Source organism: Lagenorhynchus albirostris, chromosome 18 (genome assembly GCF_949774975.1).
Source record: "Lagenorhynchus albirostris chromosome 18, mLagAlb1.1, whole genome shotgun sequence".
Lineage (NCBI taxonomy): Eukaryota > Metazoa > Chordata > Mammalia > Artiodactyla > Delphinidae > Lagenorhynchus > Lagenorhynchus albirostris.
In genome coordinates this window covers 63,964,753-63,976,637 of record NC_083112.1, presented here as the reverse complement: position 1 = coordinate 63,976,637, position 11,885 = coordinate 63,964,753, and the positions used below count along the sequence as shown (strand labels likewise).

Genomic DNA, 11,885 nt, shown 5'->3' with positions numbered 1-11,885 from the left:
TGCTGATTTGCATTTCTATATGTCCTCACAGCAGCTAAAAAAAAAAAACAGCAACAATCACTATTCTTTTATTAAAATGAGCAATAAAACGAACTTAACTCTAAACTAAAATTGATGGCCTAAAAACTTTTTATTTAAGTTCAATCAGTACTTTGTGTCTGTGTATGAATTGAACATGAATTGCTGGGAAGACAAAGAGTTAACTGATTATAGAACTTCCTACTTGTACACACCACATGGCTAGGTCAAATCCAAACTGCCAAAGAAAGAAGGCAAGCAAGTTCTCCCTGAAGGGCAGGCCAACTGGTGAATGAAATCCCCAGACTGATCATGTTATAAGTGAGCTGCAGCACACCAAGAAGTCCGGAAAATACGCAAACAAAATCATGCTGCTTGATTTTTGCATTATGTCACATATAAAGAAAAAAGCTGCTCTTACTAAAGAAAATTGTGCTTAACAGCATAAAAAGATTCCAGTGTAGAGTGATTAGTATGTTTCACTTTTGTCTTTCAGAGAAACGTTTTATACTTCTTACTGATTTTGAACACCTCACCCTATCCGTGCATTTAAGTGAGATACTGTGAGTTAACTGTACTTTAAAGAGATCAGCATATGGATGACTGACGACTAGAATAGAAACAAAACAAACCCCCAGAATTATAAAAGATCGGAATAGTCGGCCAAGGATGCCTGGGCTAGGTCCTTTTCGAAAGGGTTGCCAAGAGCACGCTCGGTCCCTCCTCAGTTATTTTTCACTCCACTACCTCTGACTGGATGCATCACCAGTGCAAGAAAATTCGGGAAGCATCTGCTGCAAGCAACCTCTGGACCTCCAAGGAAAAGGAGCCCTTTCTTGCTAGGAAAAGTCTCCAGCGTTTTTTAGGGTGGGTCCCCTCTTCCTCCGAAGCTCGTGAGGCTCCCCTCCCCGTGCGCGCCTCCTTCCTCCTGGCAGAGGCTCCCACAGCTGCTCCGGCCGGCCAGGGTAGCCGGGATGACGCTAGGAGGTTGCCAACGCCAAACAGTGCGCAAACTCGGCGGCGCGCTCCGGACTCTCCACTCGCCTAAACCTGCTCTCAAGTGAAAAGGGGTGGGAGGAGGAGTGTGAGGGGGGCGGAGGGGATCCTGTTTAATTCGCGGTCCTGGGGGTGTGGGAGCGGAAGGAGGCTCCGCGGGGCCCTCCTCCCTCCTGGAGTCCTGGGCTCCACCTCCTCCTCGTGGCCCCAGATATACACACACTCAGCCGCGGCTGGACATGCACACCCAGCGCCGGCTCCGGGCGCGTGCACACGCAGGTAGCGACACTCACCTGAGCCCGTGCACAGGGCGCCTGTCGCCTCGAGAGCGGCGGACTGGCGGCCTGGGCCGCGGAGGGGCCCCCTGTGCTGCGGGACTGCGGGAATCGGGAGCAGCCCCAGCGCGGACCTGCGAACTGAGGTGATGGCGCGTCTTCCTTAAATCCCTCCCCCACCCCGCACCTCCTCCTCCTAGGCTCTCGCCGGGGAAGCCAGGAGAGAGGGGCCCCGGGCGCGGAGCACACGCGGGCGCACGCCCCGAGGCGAGCGCGCCGAGAGGGGCGCCGCGGTGCCGGCGCAGGAAACTTGGGCGAAGTTAGTTGCAAGTCCCGGGCGGAGGCCCAGAGGACCGAGGAGGGGACGCGGCCGGTGCTGGGCCCGCCGCGCTGCCCGGAAGCCGGGCCGCGCTCCACGCCCGGTGCGCTCCGGGAGCCCGAGTCGGCTGGAGAGCCAGGAGGGGCTTGGAGCGAGCGGAGCCGGCATGGCTCGAGGGACAGCGAGACGCGGCGCTTCGGCGAGCCACGAGGATTTCCTTTGAGGCCCGGAGATCCTAGGCTCGCTCAAGTCTCATCCAACCTCCTTCCCCGACCGGCAGCCGGAGAGGAAGACCCACGAGGCAGGTCCCCCCGCAAAACCCCAGCTCATTAGGGGGGTTCCCGTCAGCGCGCCCTGCCTGTCCCGAGTGAGGAAGACCGGCTGGTGCTGCAGTATTTGTATTTATATCCATTGCTGCGCTCTGCGTTCCTTTGGTGCGCCCGGACCCTCCTCCGTCTCCCCCCTCCTTTTCCTCCTCCGGGGCCACCTCCCCTCCTCCCCCCACCCCCATCTGCTACTGTCAAATGAGAAAGTCACCGAGGAGAACCCAAACACTCCAGCCGCCGAGAGCCCCCTTTGGCACTTGGCAGCGCGCGGCGGCTGACTCCTCTGCTCAACCTGGTGGAGCCTCCGCGACGCAAGTTTCCCGGCTGCTGTGCCTTTAACAGAGAAAAGACCGAGGACGGGGAGAGCGCTGCCCGGTGGCGGCTACCTGCGGGGAGTTCGCGAGCGAACGCAACTGGAGAGGAAGGACAAAAAGAAAGCAAAGGGCAGACTGCCCCCGTGGGGTGGGGACACCGCCGAGAAGTTATCGCGCCCCGGAGAGGATTTTCCCGAGCGCCTGGCCGGAGAGAGCAGGGCGGCCAGGGGAGCGGCGCGGCCCGGGGCTGGTCCCCCGGCCCCCTCCTCCCGGACGGGAGCGACGCCGGGGTGCGAAGTGGGGCGCGGCGAGCGCGGCGGGCCGATAGGGTCCCCGCGGACGGCCAACATTGATTTCCTCCGGGCCGACAGCGACGGCGCGGGCGGCGGCGGCGGGCTGCAGCCGCGGCACGGCGAGAGCATGTCCAAGCCGGTGGACCACGTCAAGCGGCCCATGAATGCCTTCATGGTCTGGTCGCGGGCTCAGCGGCGCAAGATGGCCCAGGAGAACCCCAAGATGCACAACTCGGAGATCAGCAAGCGCCTGGGCGCCGAGTGGAAGCTGCTCACCGAATCGGAGAAGCGGCCGTTCATCGACGAGGCGAAGCGCCTGCGCGCCATGCACATGAAGGAGCACCCAGACTACAAGTATCGGCCGAGGCGCAAGCCCAAGACGCTGCTCAAGAAGGACAAGTTCGCCTTCCCTGTGCCCTACGGCCTGGGCGGCGTGACCGACGCCGAGCACCCGGCACTCAAGGCGGGCGCCGGGCTGCACGCGGGCGCGGGTGGTGGCCTGGTGCCCGAGTCGCTCCTCGCCAACCCCGAGAAGGCGGCCGCCGCCGCCGCCGCGGCTGCCGCCCGCGTCTTCTTCCCGCAGTCGGCCGCCGCCGCCGCCGCAGCCGCCGCCGCCGCCGCCGCCGGCAGCCCCTACTCGCTGCTCGACCTGGGCTCCAAGATGGCAGAGATCTCGTCCTCCTCGTCCGGCCTCCCGTACGCGTCGTCGCTGGGCTACCCGACCGCGGGCGCGGGCGCCTTCCACGGCGCGGCGGCGGCGGCTGCAGCAGCGGCCGCGGCCGCCGGGGGGCACACGCACTCGCACCCCAGCCCGGGCAACCCGGGCTATATGATCCCGTGCAACTGCAGCGCGTGGCCCAGCCCCGGGTTGCAGCCGCCGCTCGCCTACATCCTACTGCCCGGCATGGGCAAGCCTCAACTGGACCCCTACCCCGCGGCCTACGCCGCCGCGCTATGACCCCGCGGGGCCGCCTCGCGAGGACCGGTGTGCACACGTGTACATATGTATAGGTACGAGCTCTGCGGCCTCCCCGAGCGCCCTCCCGCGACGGGGGCCCCGGTTTGTATGTACATAAGATGTATAGGTGCCAGGCGGAGGCAGAGAGGCCAGTCGGGGCGCGAGTGGCCGAGCGCGCGAGTGCGCGGGCGAGTGTGCGTGTGAATTCACAGGGTCATTTCAGACCTGCACCCCGGCAGACAACTTTAAAGAGGGCAGTTGTATCTCGCAGCAGTTGATGTTTGCTTTGCACTTCGGAACCTGTTGCGTTATGGCCCACAGAGGTGGAGGAGTAACTTTTTGATATGTTGGGCTTTCCACCTTTCTTTGTTGGAAGTTTATTGTCGGTTTTGTTTTTGTTTCCCATTATCTTTCTTTTATTGTTATTTTTCTTTTCTCCTGGTCGCTGTTGCATGCACTCTGTTCAAATGTTGGGTCTGAAATGGTTGGCACAAGGGAAAAGCTGATCTGTGTCATTAGTTTCTCGGAGTGGGATGGCTCTGAACAGCCTTGCTCCCTATTTGTACCATTTGAACTTTGCAAAATCTCTGTTCTCTCAAGCAGAACCCCCAGGCCGGATCCATTCTTGACCAGTGACCGGCTCGAATCTGGCCTTTTGTGTGTGAGATGATCACGGTTTCTTTTGTTTATCATAGCATATGCAAATCAGAGCAAGAGCTCTTTCTCGAGAGCAAGGACGGCAAACAAGAAATATGTGTGAGATGAAAAGTTGTCAATTGGATTTTCTCCCTTAAAAAACAAACAAACAAACAAAAAATCGCTAGAAGTCTCCCTGAGTCCACTCGCTTGGATTTTTGACACAGTTTACACAGAAAGAGAAAAGGCATTATTCCTATTTTCCCCTTATGACTTGAGTTTCACTTTAAGATTGTAAATGTGTATATGTCCTTGAAAACATTAAGTCTGAAAATGTGTTATTTGCGTTGCCCTAAATCTGGGTCGGTTTTAGACTCTAAAACATTTTGAACAAATGTCAAAGTTAACTTTTAAAAATTGCGGGACTATTTCAGAACCGCAATTTTATCTAAGATTAAATCAGACTTTTTTTGTCTGAGTGGTAATTATATATTTATTATTTAGCAAAACAAAACAAAAACCAGAATTGTTTTGACAGATGCCTCTCTGTTTCAGCTAGCATTTCTCCAACTCAAACCGTTTAAATGTGTTTTGGAGTTCCCTCCCTAACTAGCTTATTTTTTAGATCACCTGCAATTCATTTGCAAATTATGATAAAACACATTTTAGAGAAAAGAACCTCAATTGTAGCTTTTTTTCTTTTTAAATGTATATATTTTGACTAATGTTTGTGAATGAAGTTGGCTAACATGTATTTAGTTTCATTTTGGCTTTATGTAATATAAAGTTTTAAAAAGTTTAAGTATTGGTTTTAACCTTTATGTGTAAATGGTTTTCTTGTGTGATCTTCTAATTTAATATTAGACGTCTAAGCTATATCTGTAAATTAGAATCCGACTATCACTCTGTTCATTTTTTTTGAACAAAGAGTTTAAATAAAGCCTGAACCAGGGAAAAGAGAAAATCCTTTATTTCTTGTTGAGTTCCTAACAAGATTTTTATCTGAATTGCCCTTACGTGCCTGGTCCAGGTGAAGTGTAAGGTATCCTCCAAAGGCAGCCTTTGTTTCACTTTTGAATAGATTTACTAGGAAATCTAAATCAAGCCATTGTTATTCAGAGCCAAAAACCTGATTTATCACATTTTTAATCGTGAATAGGAAAGAAGATAAAAAAAAAAACAAAACCAAGTAGTTGTATTATCTTTGGGGGGGCGGGGGGCAGGGAAGGCATTCATGAACCAGTAGAACAGAGCCCATTGAAAACATCCAGACCGTTTAAAGCATTTCACTAGTTTCCAGTAACATTTTAAGAGGAGAAAGTTGCCTGACCACTTTATCCTGTTAGTTGGAGAGCTCCACCGCTTAAATCAGTGTAATTTGTTCGTGTATCTTTGGCATATTCCTTATTTACACCTTAAGATTTTAGTTGTAAGGATAATCACTGCTAACGACATTTTACAACTTTGGGCCTCTTTAAGGCTTCATTCTGTCATGCTAGTGGCATTAAAATAGAAATATAACAAATTCTAATGGAGAGGGTTGAATTTCCAAGGCTGGACAAGTTTCCACTGGAGAAAGGTTTGAAATCGTGAAGGATTTTAATATTAGAAAAGAAATTATAGGGCGCCAGGAAGAATATCAGAGAAAAAAAATTAACTGTAGGGACACCTTTATTTTCGCCCCACCAAGATAGAAATTCTCAAGATACAAGACTCAACTAGTCCTAAACTAGTTTCTCTACCGACAGAGACCGTCTCTGGAGCTCCACGTCTTTATAAGCGATCCAACTTTTTAAAGTCATTGTTTTTCCCCAACGGAATAATATTTTAAGAACCATGAAAAGTTTTGGAAATGTGAAAAATAGGCTCTGCTGGTTTGACCCTGATTCACTAATTAAAACGATCCCTCTCCTGTTATTCCCCGAGCTCTTTGCAATATTATAAGTTAATTCATATGGTTCTGAGCGATTATGCAAAACTAATTTGGACTGTCCAGGGGTAATTATCCCTGACACGGTTAATTAAATCCTTTCAAGGCTTCGTCTTTCCCTTTTGTAGCAGCCCATCACTTCTCAACACGGAACTTCCTGCGGCTCGCTGGAAATCACCCCAGTCCTAAATCTTAGTCACCTCCCAGAGCCTTCCAGCTCGGCCCCGCCGGCCGAAGATTCCCCGCCCCCTCCCGTCCCCTCCCCTTTCCCTAATGATCGGCGTTTTCTGGGAGCAACGCTCCGGAGTGTTGATGAACGAGAACAGGACTAGAAAGACGGGTGAGGGAGGGGGGAAGGATGCCGCGGGTGAGCACACGGGGTCACACAGCCAACAGATTGCGCGGCTGTCTGAGTAGTCCACAGGCCTACCGGGGGGACTGGTTTATCCCCACCCCGATCCCAGTGGTCTTGCTAACAAGTTGCGCCTGGAGAAAGTCTCCCTCCGAGTTAGACTGTGCAGAAGTAAGGGGGTGCGACTCGGGGGCAATAGGGCATGGAGAAAGGGCCGGGTGTGTCTGTGAGGGTCAGAAAGTGACCCGTAAATACAGCCCTCGGACTAGGCAAAGAGCTGCTGCGTGCTCGAGATCTGTCTCTCTCTATCCATCTCTATCTCTTTCCCCTCTTCTCTCCTCTCCTTTCCTTCCTTCCCTTCCTTCTTTTTGCTCTTCTACATTTTCGTTCCTCGTTAAGGTTTAAAAAAGCTACGACATTCCTTAGGTAGTCTCTCGGTTGCCTAACGGCTTTAAACAACCCTCACACCCGAGGGGCCAGGAGTGTTGTGTTGCCCTCGGGCTTTGAGCAAACAGGTGGAATTGTTCCGTTGCAGCCGTAAGGACCAGAGCTGGGGGCCGCTGCCGTGCGAGGGATGGCTTCCAGGGAGCAGTGGGGCTGGCTGCCGTTGTCACTTCATTTGACAATTTCCTCCTCCTCTTCTCCCCCCCCCCACCCCCCGAAGAAAGTAGAACGAAACAGCATGGATCTCTCTTTCCCTCCCCGCCTCTGGGTAGCCTAGGCGAGGGGCGCAGAAGATGGAGAGAAGATTCGACCATCTTCCCTGAGCAGAGAGGGACCCGCGCGCCAGCCAATCAGAGCGCGGCTCTGCCGCTCCCCGCCGCCGCCGCACCCTCGGGGAGAGTGAAGTTCCCGCAACTGGCCCGCCCGAAGGATCCGTGTCTTTCTTGTGCTCACAGCCCAGCGGAGGCAGAGAGAGCGCCAACCAAACTTTATTAATCTCTCCCCGTTCTTTCTCTCTCAGCCCAGTGCATCTCAAAGGTCAGCCCTCTTCTTTTAAAAGACTGATATCATTAATTCACTGACAATCCCTCCACCAACCCCCCATTCTTTTTTTCTCTCTTGCAGGAAAAAGAAACGGGGGGGGGGAAATAGTGAAAAGAGGGTTTTTTTTATCCTTTTTTTTTTTTTTTTTGTCCTTCAGTGGGAGCGTTTAGACAGTCGAGGAGGTTTTGTCCAGGAACAAAACGCAGGGTTGGGAGGTTTTGTGAGAGCGTTGTTTGTTGAAGTGGAGCTAAGAAAAAGCGGCGGCTTTCTCCTCATTGTGAAGAAACCAATCAGTGGTATTTGGAAAACTGTTAGCATTGTGCACTTCTTCTGTGTCCATTGTGAGGCGTTTCTTTTCACAAGGTTTTTTTTTCAGCCGATCCAGCTGGCCGGAATGAATAGCGGTGCAATGTGTACACGCTTTGTCCCTCCGGCCTTCAAGTAGCCCCCATTGAATAGACTAAGTTGACACTGCGTGACAGTGAAACAACATAATAAAAAATACATGAGCCCCTGAATAGGAGCAGGCGCATAAATAAATAAAATGGGTGACCAAAACTGGATAAACTGAATGACAAAACGGTGAAAGGGGAACAAAAAGATATTTAACACGCTACATTAGCATTAGAATGCGATCTACAAGGCAGAACAATTGATGAATAGGTTTACCGGCCAAGAAAGAAATGGACTAAATGCCCTTTGAATAGATATGCTTTTTGCAAGGGCTTTGAATAGATATGCTTTTTTTTTTTTTTGCAAGGACTGAAAGGGAAAAGGTAAAGATGAAGCTATGCAAATGAGCGGGGGAACTTTTTATATATATTCTTTAAACACACACACACACTGTGGGAGGAGAGTGCTGCCTCGGGGTGTTTATAGAAGCAATAGTTGCCATTATTAGCATTGTCTGCAACAGATAGAAATTGAACAGGTTGGGATAATATAGGGTAGCAGTAATTATTCTTCTAATTAATGGTCCTTTGCTACTTTAAAAAAGAAAAAAGGAAAGAAGTAAAAGTTATGCAGAAGTTATGTTTCCTGTGTCCCTTCGCCCAGCGTTGGAATCCGTGGAGCGGCAAGTCTGGCCATTCCAAGATGCACTCTGATTTTAGAACATTCCAGGGAGCCGATCCTTAGACTCAGGGTTTGGGGCCTGCTTTCCATTTATACTGCGTTTTTGAGAGTCTCATACAGTGTCTGGTACGTGGTAGGTGCTGAATGAATAGTTGCGGAATGAGTGAACGCATGTAAGTTTGATGGAGGAACCCTGGCCTCCTGTGGATGTCGGGGAGGAGTAATACCAAGGATGGCTTTCGCATTTCACCGCCCCAACCTCCACCTTATCTAGGGGAGCGGTCCAAATCCTGAGGGGTTTTGTCTTCAGTCTACCTGGGCCGCTGCACAAGATGTGAAGACCGAACAAGTGACGAGCAACTACTGCCCCCCCATTCCTCACTCTGTCCTCACCCCCAAATCTGCCCCAAAGCTTGTGAGCAGTCCCATCTGGCTGCGTAGAACATTGGACCCACCCCGTTAAAGAATTAGAATACACTTAAAGCTTAGCTCTCTCTCGCGGGCTTCTCCCCTTGGCTCCTACCCCCCTTTCCCCTCCTGGCTTGTAAGCCTTTGACTGAACCCCACGCAACAGGGAACCTCCTGCCTGAATTGCTGGCGGAGGCAGGGCGCGAACCCGCGGAGATCTGGGCTGTCCTCAGGCTCCCTTCGCTGCCCCGCAGGCGGGCGTCGGTAACCTTGTCAGTAATGTTCAAGGGTTGACCGCCAAGCCTGCCTGGGTGCTGGGCCACCCAGCCGTCGAACTTTCCAGCGGCTTTCAGCGCTGCGCAAACTTAAATGAATAATGCAAATTATAGACGGCCCAGCTGACACGTCCCTGCGAACGCGCGTAGGTTCAGAGGGCGCTCTGAGTAGCAGCTCTCCCGACCTCCCCGACGGCCGGCGGGAAGCTGGGTTCTGAGAAGCAGTGACAACTGCTTCTGAATAGTTGAGACAGAAGGGGGGGTGTCCCGAACTTTAAAAGCAGTGTTCTCCCCCCCCCTTCTTTTTAAAGAAGCAGTTGAGCCTTACCAAGTGACGGGGGTCGCGCGGAAGCCTCGCATATTTTAAAGTGTAACCCGAGCCTTCGCGGTTTCGGCTCTACTTAAAACATTCAAGTTCCTAGAAACCGACAAATCTGAAAAACTTGCAAAGGGTTCTATCCGGATAAACCCGTTGGGAGTCACTTTGAGGAGATAAAAAGCACAGAGATTGGGGTGATGGGCAGTTGTGGGAGGCAGTGTCCTGTTGTTCCAGGTTCCAGGTGGCCACTGGGCCTTTGGAAACCGCCTCAGCGCAGAGCAGGGAAGTGGTACCCACTAGGCAACGACTTCAACGCCTCCGTTTTTGTGACCGCCCCCCGCCCCCGCACTCTCCCCAGCCCCTCACTGCACGCTTTGTCAGGTAGACTCCATCACCCTTGCCGCGGCTGCCCCATCATTCACACTTGACTGGAGGAAATAAAATCGGCTTTGGTTTTTTAATTCCTTTTGAAGATTTCTCTACCTGATTTCTACCTCCTTTGGGCTCCTTGCTTGATTGGGGGAGGGGTTATTTAGGGACTTTTTGACAAACAGAAGAAGTTTAGGTACTAATTGTAAACACCCCCGTTGCTCTCCTTGAATGTATTTATTGTCATATTAGCCGAAGACTTGGAGACACATGGCCTATTACTCATTTCAAGGCTCTAGGCAAAGAATTCTCCTACTGAGATCGACCAGTAAAACCAGATTTCTTAAGGGAAATTACGAGGACGTCTTCAGTCTCTCTTCACAAAATGACATTAATGGATTGTCAATTTCATTTGCGCACCCTCCTCTCTACCCACCTCACCCCAGCATTTTATTTTGGGATCACCCCAAGGTAATTAGCCACTCGCAGAAAGCTTGAAATCCCGAAAGGAGAGGCACAGCCGAGGATAACAGAGACCAAGTGAGGCTTTTCAGATCGGTTGCTCCACGGGGGCCATCTTTTCATACGGTCAGGAGTGGAGAGAAGTATGTTTGCAGAAGACGGAGTACCTTTAAAAGGGCTCTCAGGGGGTGGGGGGTAAGCTTTTTGCTTCCTACAATGTCACCACGGTGACATCCGCAGGGGACCCAGCCTGTCCTCCATGGAGTCCCCCGCAGGTACTGCCACTGAGCTCAGGGGACTCTTTAGCTCCTTTCCTATTTGCCCTGTGGGTATTTCATGTCCAAAGCTCATGCACGCGCACATGCTAAGAAAACACACACACACACACACACACACACACACACACACCTGGTTTGGAGCGGACCCTGGTTTATGTATCACCAGATGGTAAACCCCGAGCTTGGGAGTAGTCTCCGAGATTCCGGCAGACCTAGAAGGTCTCTGCGGACATCAGGAGTCGGAGGAAATTGTGTGGGATTAGAACCGCGCTCAAACACACACGAATTCTTTTTATTATTATTAATATTTTTAAAGTTAACTGTATTTCTAGAACACACGCGAATTCTGCCCAACAATCGTTTGCGCATCCGCTCTCCCTCGCTCTCTCCCACTTGGCCGAAGTTTTGGTAATGGTGTTTGTTTTGAACTGGATCATCTAAATGGCCTAGACGGCCTCCCTCTGCCTGCACAGACCGGCTCAGTGACTGGGAGTGAGACAACGCACGTAGAGCCTGGGAGGGGACATGGAGAACCACTTCAGGGAAGCATAGGAAAAGCGGGTGCCGGGCGAAACGGAAGGAAGGAAGGGAGGATAAAAGAACAAATAAGGACGAGAAAAAGAGCTGCCTTACTACTGATACTCCCTCTTGCCCTCAGGTTCAACACCTGGGGAAGGTGCTGCCAGGGCTGATGAGCGACGGGACACGCCGAACGGCAGGAGGAGGTGAAGGACCGCGGACCTCAGCCGCCCCCGACACTACCTCCTCCGCCAAGCCCCTGCTGGCTCAGCCCCAACTGGGAAAAGAGACTGCCCCCTCGGGGAGGGAAGGCACCGGGAGGCGATCACGCGGGCCCTGGAAGCTTCCGCGTGGCACGGGGGGATTTGGAAGCAGGGGAGGGTCCTGACAGTGCCCTCACCCAGACTCGGCGACCCCTCCTACAGATGGAGGGAGTCACGTTAGAAAGACGAATCTCTAAAATTGGGGCCAGCCTCTCCCCCACGATATTAACTCCCGCGAGCCCACAGTGGGAAACAGACTCTGTGCAGCCTGAAACTTACTTAAGAAAATTAAATCACAATTACGAGGCGACTTTAGAAGAGGGGTCGGTACCAGCGAGGGACTGTGAAACTCAAGCTCCTTTTCCTTCCCGGGAAATCTGCCCCCGATAGACCCTCAGGACTACCAAGGAGCTCGTCCCCAGCTCCATCGGTGAGACAAGAGCCAGCGGCAGAAAAGAGGCCCTTAGCTAATGGCCCACCGGCTCCTCAGCCACCGCCCCGCCTCCGGCTGCTC

General features: G+C 52.2%; 1 protein-coding gene across 5 annotated transcripts; it reads left to right on the top strand.

Annotated features, from left to right (window-relative positions):
- Nucleotides 1-1,207: 1,207 nt before the first annotated feature.
- Nucleotides 1,208-11,671, top strand: SOX21 (SRY-box transcription factor 21). Of its 5 annotated transcripts, none has more exons than XM_060129139.1 (3): nucleotides 1,208-3,552; nucleotides 7,082-7,398; nucleotides 11,248-11,671. In XM_060129139.1, the coding sequence occupies exon 1, from the start codon at nucleotides 2,669-2,671 to the stop codon at nucleotides 3,497-3,499; it is 831 nt and encodes a 276-aa protein (XP_059985122.1). In that variant the 5' UTR covers nucleotides 1,208-2,668; the 3' UTR covers nucleotides 3,500-3,552; nucleotides 7,082-7,398; nucleotides 11,248-11,671. The 5 variants fall into 5 exon arrangements, with proteins under 5 accessions (XP_059985122.1, XP_059985124.1, XP_059985121.1 ...); XM_060129141.1 differs by lacking the exon at nucleotides 11,248-11,671 and adding an exon at nucleotides 8,753-9,908; XM_060129138.1 differs by lacking the exon at nucleotides 11,248-11,671 and adding an exon at nucleotides 8,402-9,908.
- The last annotated feature ends 214 nt before the right edge of the window (nucleotides 11,672-11,885 follow it).